Source organism: Sander vitreus, chromosome 24 (genome assembly GCF_031162955.1).
Source record: "Sander vitreus isolate 19-12246 chromosome 24, sanVit1, whole genome shotgun sequence".
Lineage (NCBI taxonomy): Eukaryota > Metazoa > Chordata > Actinopteri > Perciformes > Percidae > Sander > Sander vitreus.
Window position 1 is genome coordinate 12,938,455 of NC_135878.1, and position 21,114 is coordinate 12,959,568.

The following is a 21,114-nucleotide window of genomic DNA, read 5'->3' on the forward strand; positions in this document are numbered from 1 at the left end:
TGAAATACAAAAATGTAAAAGTTTAATTAAAAATTCCACTCAAGTAGCCTACAGTACAGTAACAAAAGTAACAGTCGAATCGTCTTGATTGATCCAGCACCTGATCACTCGATGATCGTTCCAAGGATTTTCTCTGCATAAAATCTGGAAAAACCCTCAAATCTCACCAGGATGTCAATTGTGGCCTGCATAAAAGAAAACATTTTAGTTCAGGACAACATAGGAAAAAATAAACAAGGAAGAGGACACATTACCAGCTTTATTAATGTTAAATTAACAGATGTAATTATATTTATGGGTGATCAAGTAACAGTAAGCTAAATTCTGTTAGAATGGTAGAACTGTGACATTAATGGAAACCTTTATGTCTTTCTTCAACTAAAATTGGAACATACCTCTGGCACCATGACATCACTGACAAAGTCAATGTTTGGGAGGAGGCTGTAATCCAACGACAACTTTGGCTTTATCAAATCAATGAGGTCATTCATCTGTTGGACATAATAAGGGTAAATAAACATTTATTCATACACTCTTTGACAAAATGCCACTTTTAAAAAAATTACTTACGTGTTTCTCATTGAAACATGTTGGCTTTCCGTTAAGGTTTGTTTTCAGGGCACGGTTTCCCCCAGGGTTTTGCCAAAGGAACATCCTGTTGGATTTCCTTTCCCCACTGTCAAGCATTTCTTTCAGTTCCTTTAAGAATGACATCTGTTAAGAACACTGGTTCAACATTTACTGTTCATAAATAACTAGAATAAACAATACAAACTTTTATTCTTTCCTTGGAAATTAGGCCTTCAACCCCTTTGTTCTTGAGGCAGGTCAAAGTACTGCAAAGTACATAAAAACAAATACGCAGCAATACAGCACAGTATATATGTCACATTTGTCAAAGAATGGTTGTTGTATTCTTTGTTCATTATTATTAATTTATAAGTTACATTTCATGATGGTGGAATGGTTCAGATGGTTAAAAAATGCAGTTAAAAGCAAGGTTAGGTTAAATACAAACACATGATTTTTGATGTTGAACTTTTAGACCACAAGGTGGCATTTGTGTTGTGTGAACTACTAAGTGATAGAGGAAGATGAAGAGAATGTTTATGTACTGCCGTTTGACAGTATAAAAAAGCCCATAAAAGATCCAATGATGTCCTGCTTCAGTCTTTATAGAAGCTGCAGCTAAATTCCCACAGCAGTTACTGTCATGCATTCAGGTGTTTAATTGATTAAATTAGTAGGAGAAGGTTGGTCAAACCTGGTGAAGCAGCCCGGTCTCATGGCAGTTCGTGAAATGGTCACGTTATTTAATCTATTGATATGTGTTCACGGGGACGTTTTTCTCGTTTTTTTCGTGGTGGCCAGCATGAAAATGTGAAGTAATGTATTTCAATGGGAAGCATATTTCGTGGTCATAGCACGAAAATGATAGGGAGTAGTATAAAAAGCCGAAAATCCGCATAGGGTGGATAGGTCAAACAACACAGGACTTTCACCCGGGCGAGCGGGGTTCGCATCCTGCGTGTGGTGTTTTGTTTCCCGTAGTCTTCCTAATCACAACCGTCCCGTTATTGTCACGCGTCCCCAGCGGCCGTCTCCCGGCGTGTGAGGCGTCCTTTCCCCGTAGTGTTTTTCCTAAACCCAACCTCCGTCATCCCGTTATTGTCGCGCGTCCCCGGCGGCCGTCTCCCAGCGTGTGAGGCGTCCTTTCCCCGTAGGGTATTTCGTGCTGGCCACCACGAAAAAAAACGAGAATAACGTCCCCGTGAACACGTATCAATAGATTAAAAATAACGTGACATTTACACGGACTGCCGTGAGACCAGGTTGGGTGAAGGCGTATGGCTCAGGCAGGTCACACCCACATGTGAAAATGCCTGACTGACTGGGCTCATAACAGGCACAGTCTTTGTGCAGCCAGCCATTGCATGTCTCGCATTTCACCCAGTCCTTCTGCACATGTGGATACAATGGCCTACAATTTCAAGAGACATGACAGGTGTAAATGAAGGAGCAGCTACAACAAATACAATCACTGGGCCTGATTCAGGCTGCAGAGTGTGCTAATGCCAACTGCGATCCAGATGCTACATTGATCCTACACTACCAACATTTAGTTGAACTGTACAAAGCTTAAGATTTGAAGATAATATTGCCAATAAACTATGTGCAGCTGACAAGGTCAGCTCCAAGCTGTGAATCTGGTACTTGGTGCATTGTTTTAACAACTCTAATACTACTGTACCTTGACTGCCCCTTTCCAGTGCTGTCGTAGTAATTGCAGGCATGAATTGCCTGTGCCATGCAAGACTCACGCACTTTCTTCCCCTACAAAAAATAATATTTGAACTGTTAAAGATTTACATGTAACATATTTCATACCCTGCCTATATTATCAGTCGCCTAGTGTCTTATGATTTTTACATCACCTTAGGAACAGAATCGGCAATCAAGCAGGCTGCGTGATACATCCTGTGATGCCCCAACTGGACTTGGTTCAAGGGTTCATTCGTCATGTCTGTCCCTTTGATATCAAGCTCAGCTGCCTGAAGTGGGTGACATAAAAAACAATCAATGTTTGTACAACATGAAGTTAATCTATGTAATAACCTAAGTATACTTTCTATTAAAACAATAGCAATTCCTTAAATAATTTGACAATACCAAGAAGGGGTAGGCTAAATCATTTTTTTTTTCCTTTTACAAAACTAGTACTTACAGTGCAGACAAAGACACCACAGTTGACGCCATCTTTCTGTCTCCACTGGTCTGGATATGAAATGGACCATTCCTTCAGCCTCCATATGTTCTGAAATGCAAGGCTAAAAACAACAGCTGTATCATTCAGTGTTGTGTTTTTCATATAATGTCACAGTTTATTAGAATAAATGTGTTTACATACCTTAGAATGTCCAAAATCAAGGTGTACTTTTCAAGGGAATCGTAGACTCGGATTTCTGTTTTTGAGCCATCAAATACCTGTCAACAAAATGGCCAGTATAAGTATAGTGCAGTCCACTACATGCAAATAAAAATTACTGAAGCCTTTTTATGGTTATCCATGGTGGCTCAATGGCTACGGGCATAGCATAATAGTCATGTCAGGTTTTAATCTGGCCCTGGACCTTCCCACCTTCTATCCTGTATCTCTAAATATATATATATATATATATATATATATATATATATATATATATATATATAGCAATGTCCCCAATAAGTCTTAAGAAAAAAACCCTCTCAGTTTCACAGCAGTACTCACCCACAGAATGAAATGATTACCAAATCTGGAGTTTGATGGCCAACAACCCGTGGAAACAGAACCTTTGAGCCTTGCTTTAAGCCCTTGAATAAAAAATATTTAACACCACAGCTGCAACACTAAGGAATGATGTTTTCTTCTGTTACACTGTCACAATTATAAAGTTATCATCAGTTGTGACAGTAGTTTGTTTTCTAAGATAAAGCAAAATAATATGCAGATAAAACACATGCATACCTGAATGCAATGCAAATGGCGGGAGCTGATTGAATCCCCATTGATCCAATTCCTCCACCAAGCCGTGAAATGAAATGTTTGCAGAGTAAACACCTGTTAAAAAGAGCAATGGCTTTTGGTTAGCTGCATACTGTTTTTGTATGCACTATCCATAACAAAGACAAATTACAATAAAACTTATCTTACGTTCTCCAGAGGTCTTGCCAGCTGGAGAACTCTCGCATTCACTGGCTGTAAAGGAACAGGTAAAGCTGTCACTATTTAAAACATTGGTGTAATGACACATCACATGCATTCATGTCTACTTACATCATCTGTAAGCCATGGATATGAGGTGTGGAGGTCATCTTCTAGGAGAGGTTGTGGGCAAATACTTAAAAGGTCAGCCAGATAAACTAATGCCTGGTCCACCTGAACAATGGTCTGTTGCTGGTGCCTTGTACAGCTCAAGCAGTTTTGCCTTTTTTGAGGGAGTGGGGCAAAGATAAAAAACAGAAATCAGTGTTACACATTACGCTCTGTCGTGGGCGCTGAACTGGAGTGCATCACTTCAATATCAGATAAGGACCCTGAACAAACGGCTCAACATTTTGGACAACGACTGTCATCCACTCCACAGCACTATCACAAAGCAGAAGAGCAGGGTTGGCTCAAGACTACGCACACTGCCATGCACAACGGACAGACTGAGAAAGTCATTTGTCCCCAGGGCCATACAACTCTACAATGCTTCACAAAAGGGAAGAGGAGAGATAGACTTCTCTGCATAGTCTGTCTGCCTCTCCTCCCTCTCCACCACTTCCACTACCTCCTATAACAACAGTTATGTACTGACTGTCCACTGGCCCACTGTTTACACTGTTTACTGGCTATAATAGCCCATATGCACAACCCCTCCCTCCCTCCTTCCCCCAGCATGGACTGAGGTCTGACTCAATACTTGAACAATGGCTGTAATCCTATTACTTCAAACCTCTAACGTTGACTGTTGATTTGTGTCTATCCTACTGTTTACGTTATTCCCGTATATTGTTCATATTTAATGCTGGTCTCTAGACTTTAGAGCACCTTACCATACATACTGAATCACAGGGTCAGTCCCTGCTCTGTCACTACAAGCGTCTCATGCTTATACATCCCTTAGTACATTCATGTGGATTTTTATTTAGTATCATTTCTTTTATTGTCCATGCTATTCATGTGGATTTGTTATTTTTATCATCCTGTTTATGATGTATGTGTATGTTGTGTGTGATGTATTAAGCTACTGGGAACTTGAATTTCCCCTTGGGGATGAATAAAGTAGCTATCTATTTATCTATCTATCTATCTAACTAAAAATGTGCTAAATCCATTTCCTTTCTCAAAAAACATTTGCAAAACAGTTTTAATTGTGTCACATCCCTGTTCACTAGCTCATTGTATTGCAGGAGGGGGGGTAACCTGTAGGAGGCACTGTAGCTTAGTGGTTAAAGCGCCTGTCTTGTAAACAGGAGATCCTGGGTTCAAATCCCAGCAGTGCCTGTTTGTCAATTACTTCAACATAGTGTGTCTCCAGTAGTTAAAACTTAATACCTGATTTCCCAGAGCCCAAAAGTTATATGTTAGCTTATTAACTATATAAGCTTAAAACCATAAAGTGAGCCATACAGAAAGTTACATGTTATTATAAATTTCAAAACTGTACTTATGTCTACGCATGTCTCTTCGTAACGCCTGTTAAATCATATTACACTAAGGCTATCCAAAGTTAATTCTTGTTCATTTTGTTTGTTATGGATCATTGTTTGTTTGTTTACTCTGAATTAAGTTAAAAAACTTTTAGAGCCAACTTAATAAAATTTCGGGTTTTAGTCGGTCTTGAGTCTATAAATAAAGTTAAAGGGTACGGTCATGGAGACGAAGAACGGGAACAGGCTCTGTTATCTCTGGGTAGCGGTTAGCTTCAGTTAACTCCATTATAAAAGATCAGCTCCAGCGGAGGAGACTGCTGCAGGGAGGGTGAACAACCAGACTCTGATAGAAGATGTTCCCACGGGAAGCCACAACACTACAAGCAGCATGCTACATCCATGGTTACTACCAGCCTCTAAGCCTGAAGTGAATTGTTGGTGCTGTCACACATGCACAACTTTACGAAGACGGAGGGGCTGGAGGCCGTTAGTCTGTGTGCACTATAAAATAGATCGTTGATTGAGAAAAAATGTTGTCTACTTTTGCGGGTCTCAATCTACCGTGATGGGAAACACACACAGAGTCAAAGTCTACTTACTAAAAACTCTGGCATTAACAGCTTCTCATTTAAAGTAGATGTATTTTATCTTAGGCTGAAGCAAATGATGTAGACCCGGAGAAAGGGAAACTTCTTTGGGAAAATCCACCTTAAGTTAAAGATCTCAGCATTAAACTTCCCCAGCTGATTACTGACATTAGAGACACGGTTGAGTGAATGATATACAACGAAGCAAATGGAAGAACAGTCATAGACTGACAGCACAGTCTTCTCTCCGATCTGACGGTGAGTTGCAGGAAAAACCGCAGAAGCAGAGGCTGATTGCTGACTCCCGCACACCTGGCTCCACTCCTGCAATCAAACACACAGACACAAGCATAGCTACACAGAGGCTGCATCTCACTTCCCCGGCTCCTCCACTTTCTTCCCTTCCTCGCGTCGTACCCCATCCCACCGAGGAATTACGGGAGAGACAAGAGCAAGGCTGAATCTCATCTCATCCCTTAATTTGAGCTACTCGACTCCTCGGTCCTCGGCTGAACCAGAAGTTGTTCTGTCCCTCCTTGGTGAAGGCCGTCTCAAAGCTCTTATTTCTGCCCCGAGGACCGTGGACCAAGCATCGAGGAGGGAACATCGAGCAGCCTTCCCGGAAGCCGTGCTGTCCTCTCTCCTCTGATGATTTGCTCCCGGGCCTCCTTGGTGGGAGAGGCTAAGACGCAAGCAAATCATCGGAGGAGAGAGGCAATGAGCAAATGTGTTTTAGAGTGTTGAGACGTCCTTTCCTCTGAAGTGTCACATGAATTCGTCAGCTGTTTGGGCGGAGTTAGCAATGGCTTTTAGCTGCATGGCTTCTTTCTTGTATGCTCGCCTATAGTTCCTTGGAGATCCTTCCTCGCTCCTCGAACACGTCTTTCTTTTACAGACCGCAATATCACAGCTGAAATGGAGAATAGTAATAATATATAATATGAAATAAAATAAATAAAATAATAATAAAACAACAAAATAAACAAAATAATACATTTTTGACATAATATAGCATTACTTTTTTATCACTTTTTTCAGCATACTATACTATGACTTATTTAACTTTTTTCAACATAATATACTGTGACTTTATCACTCATTTCAACGTACTTTTCAACATAATTTACTATGACTTTTTATCACTTTTTTTCCACATACAATACTATGACATTTTTACCACTTTTTGCCATACTATACTGTGACTTTTTATCACTTTTTTCAACATACTTTTCGACATAATTTACTATGACTTGTTTTGACATACTATACTATGACTATATTATCACTTCTTATCAGTGATTTCAACATACTATACTATGACTTTTCACCTTTTTACATACTATAGTATGACTTTTTGTCAACATACTTTACTATAACTTTGCTTTTTTCGACATACATTTTTCAATATACTATACTATGACTTTTTTGTGACATAGGATACTATGAATTTCTGATCACTTTTTTGATACTTATACTATGACTTTTATTGCGTTTTTTTCGAAATATGACTTTTTATCACTTTTATTAAACTGACTTTTGTCGACATGATATACTATCACTTTTTCACTTTTTTCGACCTACTATACCATCACTTTTGTATCACTTTTTTCGACATGACTTTATCAGTTTTTTTGACTTTTGTATGACTTTTGTCAACATATGACTATGTTATCATTTTTTTCGACTTACGATACTATGACATTTTTTGACATAATATACTATGACTTTTTCATCACTTTTTTTGACATACTCTACTATGACTTTTTTATTGTGTTTTTTCAAAATACTATACTATGACTTTTTTATCACTTTTATTAAACTGACTTTTGTTGACATGATATACTATCACTTTTTTCGACCTACTGTACCATCACTTTTGTATCACTTTTTTCGACATGACTATCAGTTTTTTTGACATACTATACTTTTACTTTGTATGACTTTTGTCGACATGCTATACTATGATTTTTTGTTTACTTTTTTCGACATCCTATACTATGACATTTCTATCACTTTTTTCGACATTTATATTATGACTTTTTATCACTTTTGTCGACATATACTATGACTTTTTTTATAACTATTTATGACTATACTATGACTTTCAACACTTTTTTCGACATACTATACTATGACTTTTTTATCACATTTTTTGAAATAATATACTATGACTTTTTTAAAACTGTACATACTATATTATCACTTCTTTATCAGTGATTTCAACATACTATACTATGACTTTTTATCACCTTTTTACATACTATAGTATGACTTTTGTCAACATACTTTACTATAACTTTTTATTATGCTTTTTTCGACATACATTTTTCAATATACTATACTATGACTTTTTTGTGACATAGAATACTATGAATTTCTGATCACTTTTTTGACACTTATAGTATGACTTTTTTCGACATACTATACTATGACTTTTATTGCGTTTTTTCGAAATACTACTATGACTTTTTATCACTTTTATTAAACTGACTTTTGTCGACATGATATACTATCACTTTTTCACTTTTTTCGACCTACTATACCATCACTTTTGTATCACTTTTTTTCGACATACTATACTATTACTTTTATATCACTTTATATGACCTTTCTCGCCATGCTATACTACGACTTTTGTCGACATGCTATACTGTAATTTTTTCACTTTTTGACATACAATACTATGACTGTTCATATCTATGTTCTCATCCTTGCATAAAATAGTCCTTTTAACAGTGTGTCTCATGTTGTAATGCTCCATGACATATTTTATCTGTTACACAGTCAATATTGAACTTTAACTAAACTTTTTTATTCACGCATCGAAATCACAGTATCTGGCAGAAAAATCACAATTAGATTTCTATACAAAATTCATTCATTAGTTTATAACAATAACCTGACATGTTTCTGTAAGTGTGATCCTGTACAGACTCAACTGATCAGCAGTGAGAAACAGGAGGAGACTCTCCGTCCTATACAGAACACAGAGACACTGAGGAACCAGGACACCTGAACCAGAAACCAAACCCAGGATAAAGCGGTTGAGTGAATGTGGTGTTGAAGGTGTAGAGGTGGATCAGTGAGTCAGAGGAGACTGTGAAGAAGGACAGAGTGCCAGCAGGACAGTCAACATACACTGCTACTCTACCAGAGACAGAGGAGGAGGAGATGGATGTTTCTCTTTTATTGTGCCAGACAGCGTAACGACCATCAGAGCAGATCAGACGCCAGGACTGATCATTCCATCCAAATACACAGTCATCACTGTATCCTCTCCTCTTGATTCCTCTGTAACTCACTGATATAAAAACATCTCCTCTCCAATCAACCTCCCAGTAGCAGCGACCAGTCAGACCATCTCTACACAGCAGCTGAGGACAGTCAAACCTCTCTGGATGATCAGGATATGGCTGATCCTCCTCCTGCACACATGTCACCTTCCTGTTGTTGTCAGACAGTTTGAGTTTTCTGTTCACTGTGTTTGTGTTGAGTGTGAGTTCATAGGAATCTGACGGAGAGAACGAGACACAACACAGCTGCAGTTATTAACCTATCAGCACTTTGATGATGACATCAGAGGGTTGAATGAGTGATTTCACAGTTTGATGAATGAAATTAAAAACACACTTACACTTCCTCAGACCTGGTGTCAACCATCTGACTCCAGCAGGCTCCACCCTGAAAGGAGGAGGAGGGTGGGGGGGAATTACATCATGCTCACACACACAGTTTTCGTTTTAATCAAATGTAGGGTTGGAATTTGCTCTTTTTATATTCATATTTGGGCTGTCAATCAATTGAAATATTGAAGTCAATTTAATGTCCTTTAAAGTGGGCTTTCTCTATAGAGAAACATCAACATTACATCACTCTCACACACACATATATTGTGTTTGCACCGCAGCGACTAGGAAAGAGCGTTTTGAGGGACATTTTGAACTTAGAGTCGGTACTTTCCCAGCACAAAAGGAACTTTGTACAGTAATTGGTCCAGACGTCAGTGTACGTCTCTGATCGATCACATGAGCCATGTAGCACCATCAACTGACATTATAAACAGCTAGCTAACTAGTCTGCCGAAAGAGTAGATTAATGCTTCATCCACACACTCCTGTTACAGCATAGAAAGCACATTGCTCTGTGCTAAGCTAGGCTATACCTGTCCTGGACATTTCTCTGTGGAGTTGAAACTGATTTGATTACAGGAAAGAGGGAAAAAAGGATATTTCTTCAAACCACCGACAGTTCCTTTAACATACAGATATCTGTCAAATTACATAAATTATTAACAAAACGGAGTTGTTGTTTTAGTTCTCCTTTAAAACTTCCTACACAATTATCTCCTTTTTGTTCATCAGTGTTTGTACCTGAGAGTGTCCAGTCTCCAGAGAGGATCTGTCAGTCCCGCTGAGAGTTGCTTCACTCCTGAGTCTCCTGGATGATTGTAGCTCAGGTCCAGCTCTCTCAGATGGGAGGGGTTGGAGCTCAGAACTGAGACCAGAGAAGAACAGCTTTCCTCTGAGATCAGACAGCCTGACAGACTGCAAACACACAAAACAACACAAAGGAACCCCCTGTCAACACATGGAGCCATGTGTTTGTTTTATGTTTGTTTGTTGTCCAGGTACAGTACATGTTGGTCCAGATTTAGAATACACCTTTAAAATCATCTGTGGTATTTAATTATTCAACAACAAAAGCAAATGATTAATAATCCTCATGGAAAGTAAGGCTGAGTCTCGAAATTACTTTTACAAGTTAATCGTAACTTGTAAAACAGACACAAAGCTACATGTCAGCTGTTTATCAACTAAAGTTAATAAGAGTTTAAATGGTCATCAGTTGAACTGGTTAATGACTCCTGACCTGAGAGTCTCCAGTGTGCAGTGTGGACTCTTCAGTCCAACAGAGATCAGCTCCCCTCCTGAATCCTGCAGGTTGTTGTTACTCAGGTCCAGCTCTCTCAGACTAGAGGACTGGGAGCTGAGAACTGAGGACAGAGCTTCACAGCTTCTCTCTGACAGATTACAGCCACTCAGTCTGGAGAGACAACAGGAAGGAAACAAGTTATTTATTACTAACTTCTGTTGAAAGATATCATATTATTTAATGATGAATAAATCCCACTTACAGAGCTTTGTTGGAGGCTTTGACCACTGGCAGCAGCCTCAGAAGAGCCTCCTCTGAAGCAGAGTATTTCTTCAGGTCAAACACATCCAGATCTTCTTCTGATGCCAGTAAGATGAAGACCAGAGCTGACCACTGAGCAGGAGACAGATCATCTGTGGAGAAAATTCCTGAACTCAGGTACTGTTGGATCTCCTCCACTAGAGAACGATCATTCAGTTCATTCAGACAGTGGAACAGATTGATGCTTTTCTCTGCAGACAGATTCTCACTGATCTTGTTCTTGATGTACTCCACTGCTTCCTGATTGGTCTCTGAGGTACTTCCTGTCTGTGTCAGCAGACCTCGTAGGAGGTTCTGATTGGTCTGCAAAGACAGACCCAGGAGGAAGCGGAGGAATAAGTCCAGGTGTCCATTTGGACTCTGTAAGGCCTTGTCCACAGCACTCTGGTAGGAACGTATTGATGATGTTTGTTCTTCTGACAGCAGGTTGACTCCAGAGTTAATGAATGTCAGATGGACATGAAGAGCAGCCAGAAACTCCTGAACACTCAGATGGACAAAGCAGAACACCTTGTCCTGGTACAGTCCTCTCTCCTCTTTAAAGATCTGCGTAAACACTCCTGAGTACACTGAGGCTGCTGTGATATCGATGCCACAATCTGTCAGGTCTGATTCATAGAAGATCAGGTTGCCTTTCTGCAGCTGCTCAAAAGCCAGTTTTCCCAGAGACTCCGTCATCTTCCTGCTCTCTGGACTCCAGTGTGGATCCGTCTCGGCTCCTCCATCATACTTGATGATCTTCACTTTGGACTGAACCACCAGGAAGTGGATGTACATCTCAGTCAGTGTCTTGGGCAGCTCTCCTCCCTCTCTGGTCTTCAACACGTCCTCCAGAACTGTAGCAGTGATCCAGCAGAAGACTGGGATGTGACACATGATGTGGAGGCTGCGTGATGTCTTGATGTGGGAGATGATTCTCCTGGCCTGCTCCTCATCTCTGAATCTCTTCCTGAAGTACTCCTCCTTCTGTGGGTCAGTGAACCCTCTGACCTCTGTCACCATGTCAATACACTCAGGAGGGATCTGATTGGCTGCTGCAGGTCGTGTGGTTATCCAGAGGCGAGCAGAGGGAAGCAGATTCCCCCTGATGAGGTTTGTCAGCAGCACATCCACTGAGGTGGACTTTGTAACATCAGTCAGGATTTTTGTGTTGAGGAAGTCCATTGGAAGTCGACACTCATCCAGACCGTCAAAGATTAACACAACCGGGAACTCTTCAAACCTGCAGATTCCTGCTTCTTTGGTTTCACTAAAGAAGTAATCAACAAGTTCCACCAAGCTGTACTTTTCCTCTTTCAGCACATTCAGCTCTCTGAAGGTGAATGGAAATGTGAACTGGATGTCCTGGTTGGCTTTGCCTTCAGCCCAGTCCAGAGTGAACTTCTGTGTTAAGACTGTTTTTCCGATGCCAGCCACTCCCTTTGTCATCACTGTTCTGATTGGTTCATCTCTTCCAGGTGGGGCTTTAAAGATGTCTTCTTGTCTGATTGTTGTTTCTGGTCTGTCTGGTTTCCTGGATGCTGTTTCAATCTGTCTGACCTCATGTTCATCATTGACCTCTGCAGTCCCTCCCTTTGTGATGTAGATCTCTGTGAACATCTGATTCAGAAGGGTTTCGGTTTCCTGCTTTAGCAATCCCCTCAAACACACACTGGAACTTCTTGTTTAGGTTAGATTTGAGTTTACGTTTACAAACTCCAGAACGACTTCCTGAATGAACACACAACAAAGAACATCAGTAAGTTATTCATAAAGAAAACAGGAACATATTTTGGTCCATCTCTGGAGATATTAGTAAACGTCCCATTAGTCCAGCAAGTTAAATCTTTAGAGAAATCCTCTTACTGCTCTGCAGATGGTCAGCCAGCTCGTCCTGCTTCATTCTCCTCAGGAAGTGCAGTGTGATCTTTAGAAATGCCTCTCTGCTCCTCTGCTCTTCATCCTCACCCTCCCTCTGACTCTCTGAGCATTCTGGGTAATCTGGATTCAGAACCTTCTGGATCTTCTTCAGCTCGTTCTTCACAAAAGTGACGATGTTCTCCTCCAGCAGCTGGAACAGAAGATTATATGAATGACACAATCAAACTGAAATCATGGAAGAAAACATCAGATACTTGTTGGACAGGCAGACAATTCACTGGTCTGAAAAGTTGAAGTGGAGATGATTGCGAACAGAATAGATGTAAAAGTATTTGTTGTACACATACAGACCATAAAGATGGAGTCCAGGTGTGTTTGATGCTGCTGGGCAGACTGACCAATTGGAACCTCTGAGCTCTCCTGGTCCACTCTGTGGAGGAATCAGGAAGAATTAGCTCACATAATTTCTGTCCACACAAAGACAAACACAAGGTAATTTCCTGTGACTTAAAGTGTTGATTACAACATTGAATCAGATGGTTTCCCCTGACATTAAAGTGTTGCTGGTACTGCTGACCCCACTGTGAATCAACAGAAAGAACTAAGAAGTAAACAAGGGCTACAACATGGTTGGCCTAAAGGACTCCTGAAGCAGGTCTGAGTGAGGAAGACTGCTCTCTTTGCCCAGTCAGCTCCCAGATGACGTCATGTTCTGCTGTGTGTTTTGAAATGGTGAACATATGGGTGCCTGGGTGGCCTAGTGGTAGAGCCATCCATATATAGAGGCTCAGTTCTTTACGCAGAGGTTGTGGGTTTAATTCTGACATGCGATAGTTTCCTGCATGTCATCCCCCCCCCCCCCCCCCTCCCCTTTCATGTCTAAGCTGTCACTAATAAAGGCCTAAATACCAAATAATAAGAGGTGATTTTACAGCTCAGAGCAACTTAATACGATCTAGTGTCTGACGGAAATGATGCCTATGTGAAATACTTCTAAAATACTATATCTATGAATCTCATACTATCAACTATATGGTACTGATAACTTACTTTCTGTCAGATGGATGTCTTTGTTTAAATTCAATAAAAAAATTGTTTGACCGGTCGCTCTTGAAGGACAAACAGCTGGGTTCAGGTTCAGGAGACTCTGGTCTCTGCTGCTGGATCCTGAAACAAACACAGATAAATGTGCATATCGAAAAGATCTTTTAACACAGACAACAACTGTTTTTATTTCAAATATTAGTAATGTTTATCAGTTTTTAATTCTTACCTTCCAGCAGCAGCGCTGAGTATGTGGGTTGCGCCCATGAAAATTTTTCCAAATCTTCTCTGCCAATGCCAAACAGCTTATTCTGCCATTGACTCGTTTGGTTTGAAAGGGAACTAAACAGGCTTTCCAATGGTATAAGATTTATTGCCAAAAAGCATTGTTACCACAGAGAAATAATCTACCAAACACAAGTTTCCTTAATTTTTGTGCTAAATTTAAATGAAACCATTTCACAGCCGCTGCTTTGACCACTCAGTTCCCTAGTTCACTCAGAGCTGTGGAGATCTGCCAATGATAGACTAATAAATAACAAAAGCAGACATACAGTGGTGTGAAAAAGTGTTTGCCCCCTTCCTCATTTCCTGTTCCTTTGCATGTTTGTCACACTTAAGTGTTTCGGAACATCAAACCAATTTAAACAAAAGTCAAGGACAACACAAGTAAACACAAAATGCAATTTGTAAATGAAGGTGTTTATTATTAAAGGCGAAAAAAAATCCAAACCATCATGGCTCTGTGTGAAAAAGTGATTGCCCCCTAAACCTAATAACTGGTTGGGCCACCCTTAGCAGCAACAACTGCAACCAAGCTGCTTAAGGAGTAACGTGCAATGAGCTTTTACAGCTGCTCCTGGAGGAATTTTTGGCCCACTCATCTTGCAGAATTGTCCTAATTCAGTTACATTAGAGGGTTTTCGAGCATGAACGGCCTTTAAGGTCATACCACAACATCTCAATAGGATCTGTATCAGACTTGGCTAGGCCACTCCAAAGTCTTCATTTTGTTTTTCTCAGCCATTCGGTAGGGGACTTTGCTGGTGTGTTTAGGATCATTGTCCAAGCTGCAGAACCCAAGTCTGCTTCAGCTTGAGTACACGAACAGATGGTCTGATATCTTCAGGATCTCTTGCAGACAGCAGAATCTATAGTTCCTTTTATCACGGGCAAGTCTTCCAGGTCCTGAAGCAGCAAACAGCCCCCAGACCATCACACTACCACCACCATATTTTACAGTTGGTATAATGTTCTTTTATGAAATGGTGTTCTTCACGCCAGATATACTTGACACACACCTTCCAAAGAGTTCCACTTTTGTCTCATCGGTCCACAGAATGTTGTCCCAAAAGTCTTGGGGATCATCAAGATGTGTTCTGGAGAAATTGGAGAGACAAGCTTGATGTTCTTTGCTCAGCAGTGTTTTCCTTGGAACTCTGCCATGCAGGCCATTTGCCCAGTCTTTCCTGATGGTGGAGGCATGAACGCTGACCTTAACTGAGTGCAAGAGGCCTGCAGCCCTTGGACGCTTGTTGTGGGGTCTTTTGTGACCTCTGATGAGTCAAGCCGCGCGCTCTGGGGTAATTTTGGGCGGCCGTCACCCTGGAAGGTTCACTGTTCCATGTCTTCGCCATTTAGGATAATGGCCTCACTGTGGTTCGCTGATTCCCAAAGCTTGGAAATGGCTTTATAACCCTTTCCAGACTGATATATCTCAATTACTTTCTTTCCTCAATTGTTCCTGAATTTCTTGGGTCTCGCATGATGTGTATTTTTAAGGATCTTCTTGCACCTTACTGTCAAGCAGCTCCTATTTAAGTGATGCCTTGATTGTGAACAGGTGTGGCAATAATCAGGCCTGGGTGTGGCTAGAGAAATTGAACTCAGGTGTGGACAACCACAGTTATAGTATGTTTTAACAAGGGGGGCAATCACTTTTTCACACAGGGCCATGATGGTTTGGATTTTTTTTCTCCTTTAATAATAAACACCTTCATTTACAAATTGCATTTTGTGTTTACTTGTGTTGTCCTTGACTTTTGTTTAAATTGGTTTGATGTTCCAAAACACTTAAGTGTGACAAACATGCAAAGGAACAGGAAATGAGGAAGGGGGCAAACACTTTTTCACACCACTGTAAAAGCAGGAATGTCTGTAGTCATATAGTGTAGTGTAGTAATATCAAACATACTGTTGAATTTGGGGACGTTTTATCAAACTAGTAATACGGTTATTGGATACTGGTAGCCACCTTTTCCAGGTACCAGCGGGGAACAGAGACCCGGGGTGGTCTGACAGAGATCACTCAGATCAGATTTTAATACCAGGTGAAAACAGGGCCATAGATATTCCAGAGTTCACCTGGACGACAGGCTACAGTAGGCTGGAAACACAGAGACCCTCTACAAGAAGACCACACACCCAATGAGACAACACTACTTCTAGTTTGTTGGAGGTTTCAGAACAACTCACCTCCATCTTCTCCTCTCCATTTCAATTCTCCTCTCCTCCATTTCAATTCTCCTCTCCACCATTTCAATTCGCTCCCTCACACTTTTCTCCATTCTAATCTCCCTTAAAGGTCGCCTTCTTTGTTAAAGTAGTGGTTTCTCCATGGACCGGACACTCTTCATGGACACACAGCTGGGTTCAGGTTCAGGTTCAGCTAGGTCTGGTTAGAAAGAGAAGAAGACCACTTTTAATCTCCAGAAACAGAAGCTGCAGGAGAAACTAGAAGCTATTAAGCAGAAATTAAAGTCTGAAGCTCTTCACTGAATGAATCTCTGCTCATCCTGCTCTGTCATTCATTATCTTTCTGGGAGAACAGGAACATTGTAAAGAACATTGTATTAGTGCTGTAAAGACAGCACTAATGTCACTTTTCTGTCCTGTGTAGACTGTCAAATAATGGACATGGAGACACTACTCCTCCTCCTCCACACATCACTACAACAGTAACAGGGGCATTTAGGTCACTACATTTTATTCTGAAAGGTTCCAGAGGAAACAGTAGAGTCCTGTTGTGTCTGACTTTACGCTGGTGGAGACGACGGTGTGTTTTCTGACAGCAGGAGAAAGGCTCGGACCATACCCATCTTCAAACTCAGCCTTCATTTAGATCTCAACACAGCTGTAACGTTTCCTGAATGCAGCCTCACGGTTGTGACAGACAGACGTATAGACACCTGGCAAAGTATTTAAAACCTCCTCTGCAGTAGTTCATGCTACAACATGTAGATTTATCCTCAACACAAGAGTCGTCCAAACTTTCTCAGGAAATAAGGGACCGTTCGGTATTTATGGAATGGACCACCGGAGGAAAATAGGGGAGGCTCATGTCTTTTATTCTTTGTTGAGGTGAGGGTCACACAACTTTTGTATTCATGAAACAGCAAAATTTCAAAGTGGCTCGTTTGGTGCATATTTTTCCATGTAGCTCTCAGTCTCGGCCCCCGCTACCAGATGGGTCTGACCCATGAGTTTGCTGGGGGGCAGAGGGAGCACTGCTCCCCTGGTGGCTGAAACGGGTAATTGCATTGTTTAAAAAATGAGTGGAATAATTATGTTTGGCATGACCAGACATTTTATAAATATTTAAAATAACACAAAACAACTGGTAGGTAATACATCTGATTTCATATACTGCTTTAGTAAAACTAATATTACCTGGCTGACGATGAGAGCAGCAGGACGCAAAAAATGAAAATGACTGTTGCACTATGTCTGGACATCTTGCCGTGCCAACCTTGCAATAAAGGTTTCCTAAATGTCATGTATATACATTTGATGTCAGCTTACTAATTGATTGCGGGTTTTGTGTAGATTTGGACTTTGTTTAAACGGCGAAGTTCACCTCGTTCACCTGTTTGGAGCTGGCTGGTGAATGTGACGCTCGTATAGGCCTTGCTGGATACACCGTAGCATTTACCTTTTTGTGGATCTACTGATCGCTGTGGATTACTTTTTTTTCATGTCATTGGATTACGGCAAAATAAGGATCTTTTTTCTTCACGTGTCTTAACGTTTTATGGTGTGATTGCTCTTCGATTCTGCATTTGGATAGGCATCTCAACAGACTGTAGGTCGAACACTGAGTGGTCACTGTTACATTTTAGTTGAATTTAAGTGTTGGGGCATTCCGCCACCGTCTGTCTATTGCGTTCCAAGACAGCCATGCCGCGATTGGATTTCATAAGGGCAAATTGTTAAATTGTTACAATGTAATTTAAAATCGGCTTTAAAAATAAACATATATGTTTTGGATAATGTTTTGGATAATGTTCAGCTTCAGCAGCTTTACCTATATAGCTAAAATATACAATGACTGAGGAAGCCTAGTGAAGAGTCCATAGCAACCAGTTTGTGTGTTGAATTAACTACCCAGTGTGCTTTGCCGAATGGTCTCAATGTTTTTTTGTTTTATTTCAGGTGAATACTAGTTAATTAGAGGAATAACTTAGTATTTGAAGTAATGCAGGAAGTGTGCATTTAGTTTCCATGCTTATTGTGTTTCCACAACAATGTTAGTGAGTAAATCTACTGAAATTGCCACCACACCATAACAGAGGAGTGTGATGTATAAGATGAGAAGGCAGCAGTTAAATCATGTATGTGATGGCTGTAAAAAGTAAAGGGCATCTGCACATCTTTGCCAAGTGCTAACCAGTACAGAAGGCATCCATAAATTGATGGGGAAGGTCATGCCTCTTTTCACAATCATTTTGGAGGGTCATTGAAAAAATGTTACTGGCGAAGGGAGGATCAAGTCTAATTATACTACAGATCCCCAAACTCCTGCGGTGGCACTTTATATAAATAACGAATAATCCCTAAGAAGTGAAGTAGAAACATACATACATAAACATATATTTGACATTACAGAGCCAGAAACAAACCCTGAAGAGTAGAAAGAGAAACTTGTTGTTAAAGTATCAAACAGCAACTTACAGTTTCTTCAAACAGTCCAAAGAGTTGACAGAGAAGAACTCAGGTGAGTTGTTTCATTATGAGTCACAGCTCCACCTGTCAGGAAGCAGATTTTCACAATAAGAGCTTTGTTTCTTGTCTCTGTGTAACTGTGGTTGTTGTTGTCAGTGTGTGTTTGTTCTTCCTTTGTCCCGTGAATGCAACACGAGGAACTTTCCACACGAAGTCGAGTTCCAACATGTTTAAAATGTGATGAACAAACTTTATCGTTAAACAGACTCAGTGACGCAGTGGAAGAAGTACTCCAAACTATTAATACTACACGGTGAAAATACTCTGTCCAGCGTCCTGCTCTGTCACTAAATGTACTTGATGTAGAAGTAGAGAGAGCATATTCTCTGGAACATTGCATCATGTTTTACTGCTGATTCATACTTTGTGTGTAAACTGTGAATGTGCAGAGTAACACGCTGTCAGATAAATGGAGGACAATAACAAGTGGAGCCACTTCTTTGAATCCTCCGTAAGCTGCTGAGAGGCTGAGTCAGGGAACAATCAACACTTTTATGACGCGCCGTTTGAATAATTCAGTTCCACTCCGTGATATGCGTTTACAGATTTATTGTCCATTTGAAAAGAGGAGAAAACTGTATGAACGTGGATGTGGTGAATTGTTCACATTTGAGTTTGCTGTGAAACTTGCTGTCAACAGAAAATGAAGAACCCAAACTCCCCCCTCTCTCTAGCCTCCGCCATGCAGGTACAGATATGTATCAGTAGAAGATGATTATTGTGACTAAAGAAAGTATTGAGACATGTTACTGCAGTAAAAGTACTAATAGCACAGTGTGAAGTTACAGTTACAGCAGCTGGCTGAGCAGATAACTAATGTGGAGAGAAAACAGACAGACTCTCTGCTCGCTGTTCTCTGGACTTTAACAGAGAAAACCTCAGCAGAGAACTCCACATTACAGACAGCACATTGAGGGCTGGGAGCCAAAGGGGCATCACTGTGTTTCATCATTTAACAAGAGAGCCAGAACCAACCGGTTTCTAGCTGAACCCAGGCAGCTTCGTCAGGAGGAGGAAGAGGACAGAAAGAATCCTGGACAACCAGAAACACTCTGACTAAAGAGATCAGAGGAGCGAAGAGGAGCTACACTGAAAAGATGCAAGTTTTCAGCCAACAAGGCTGCGTCAGAGCAGACAGGCCTGCAGGACATCACCTGCCTGATAATAACTGGATGGGATTATCAAAGAGTGGCCGTGTCTGTGAAGAGAAGGATCGGTCCAGAGAAACATTTTCATTCAGATACATGGAGGTCCTTTGAAAATGGACATGCCAGTTTCCTCCTCGCCAAAATGTTGCCTAACTTTATCCCCTCCCCCTCTTCCTGAGCTGATATGAACTCCTTTATAGTTTCATCTGGAACATTACATCATGTTTTACTGCTGATTAATACTTTGTGTGTAAACTGTGAATCTGCAGAGTAATACACTGTCAGATAAATGAAGGACAATAACAAGTGCAAGCTTTCCTTCTGAGATTAAAGCAAGTATTCAGACATGTTACTGCAGTAAAAGTAGTAATAGCACAGTGTGAAGTTACAGTTACAGCTGCTGGCTGTGCTCACTAACTAACGTGGAGAGAAAACAGACAGACTGCTCCCTGAACTCAACACAATATGAAAATGTAAAAGTGAAAGACTTACGTACTTGACTGCACTGATTGGAGGGTTTCTCACGCTGCAGCTCGACCTGGAAGACCTCTGGGACACCGAGACATCTTATCGTGTGTGTTGACTGAAACCTTTGTCTCTGACAGCAAAACAACAAACCTGTTTCAGCTTCATCAGGAGGAAGCGGAGGAGGAGGAGGAGAAACAGAAACAGAAAGAATCCTGTAGAACCAGAAACACTGACAACAGAGATCAGAGGAGCAGTAACACTTTATAACAACCAGCAGTGATAAACAGGAAATTAAACTTCAGTTATAAGTTATTTTAACTGTTAACAAACAACGACATGATGATTTATGATATTACTGATTATTGGTAATGTTGTAATTTGTTACTTTAGAGAGATATACCAAAATTAAAACTGCAAGCAGCAATGAACGGGCCCTCGCACTGTTTTTCCGTGACCGTCGGACGCTGCACGCAAGATTTCAAATGAATCCCTCCATATAGTGCATAGCGTCGGAAATTACATATTTCAAATTGTGCACCACTTACTTTCTTCACTATGTGGTGTTAGAGAAACACTATTTATACGTCATATTGCTGTATATCATGTTTAAACTACATGATGTAAATTTCAGTTAA

At 40.6% G+C, this 21,114-nt stretch overlaps 2 protein-coding genes and 1 non-coding gene across 3 annotated transcripts; 1 reads left to right on the forward strand and 2 right to left on the reverse strand.

Moving 5' to 3' along the window:
• LOC144512532 (uncharacterized) lies at positions 1-6,187 on the reverse strand. Its single transcript, XM_078243264.1, has 12 exons — positions 6,183-6,187; positions 5,998-6,089; positions 3,692-3,736; positions 3,506-3,598; positions 3,269-3,351; positions 2,909-2,985; positions 2,726-2,828; positions 2,436-2,552; positions 2,252-2,334; positions 571-1,981; positions 396-491; positions 1-185 (listed from the first exon to the last, which is right to left on the reverse strand). Exons 1-10 carry the CDS (start codon positions 6,185-6,187, stop codon positions 1,783-1,785), a joined length of 897 nt encoding a protein of 298 aa, XP_078099390.1. The 3' UTR covers positions 1-185; positions 396-491; positions 571-1,782.
• On the forward strand, positions 4,957-5,029 carry trnat-ugu (transfer RNA threonine (anticodon UGU)). The gene has a single exon. It is a non-coding gene; the product is annotated as a tRNA-Thr (tRNA).
• A 2,368-nt stretch (positions 6,188-8,555) lies between the features above and the next one.
• LOC144512797 (protein NLRC3-like) lies at positions 8,556-20,597 on the reverse strand. The gene is given in 12 exon segments (XM_078243731.1): positions 8,556-9,276; positions 9,400-9,446; positions 10,136-10,309; positions 10,635-10,808; positions 10,900-12,575; positions 12,577-12,668; positions 12,804-13,008; positions 13,170-13,248; positions 13,869-13,985; positions 16,338-16,536; positions 18,813-18,887; positions 20,508-20,597. Coding segments are annotated over 10 exon segments (3,192 nt in total). The 5' UTR covers positions 16,430-16,536; positions 18,813-18,887; positions 20,508-20,597; the 3' UTR covers positions 8,556-8,740.
• Between the last annotated feature and the right edge of the window lie 517 nt (positions 20,598-21,114).

What these genes read in the sequence shown, in the direction of transcription:
- LOC144512532 (XM_078243264.1), bottom strand. An exon ending in TTGATTTTGGACATTCTAAG is followed by an intron (nt 2,829 to 2,908) that starts GTATGTAAACAC and finishes TGTTGTTTTTAG; the next exon opens with CCTTGCATTTCAGAACATAT. An exon ending in GTGGTGTCTTTGTCTGCACT is followed by an intron (nt 2,553 to 2,725) that starts GTAAGTACTAGT and finishes CACCCACTTCAG; the next exon opens with GCAGCTGAGCTTGATATCAA.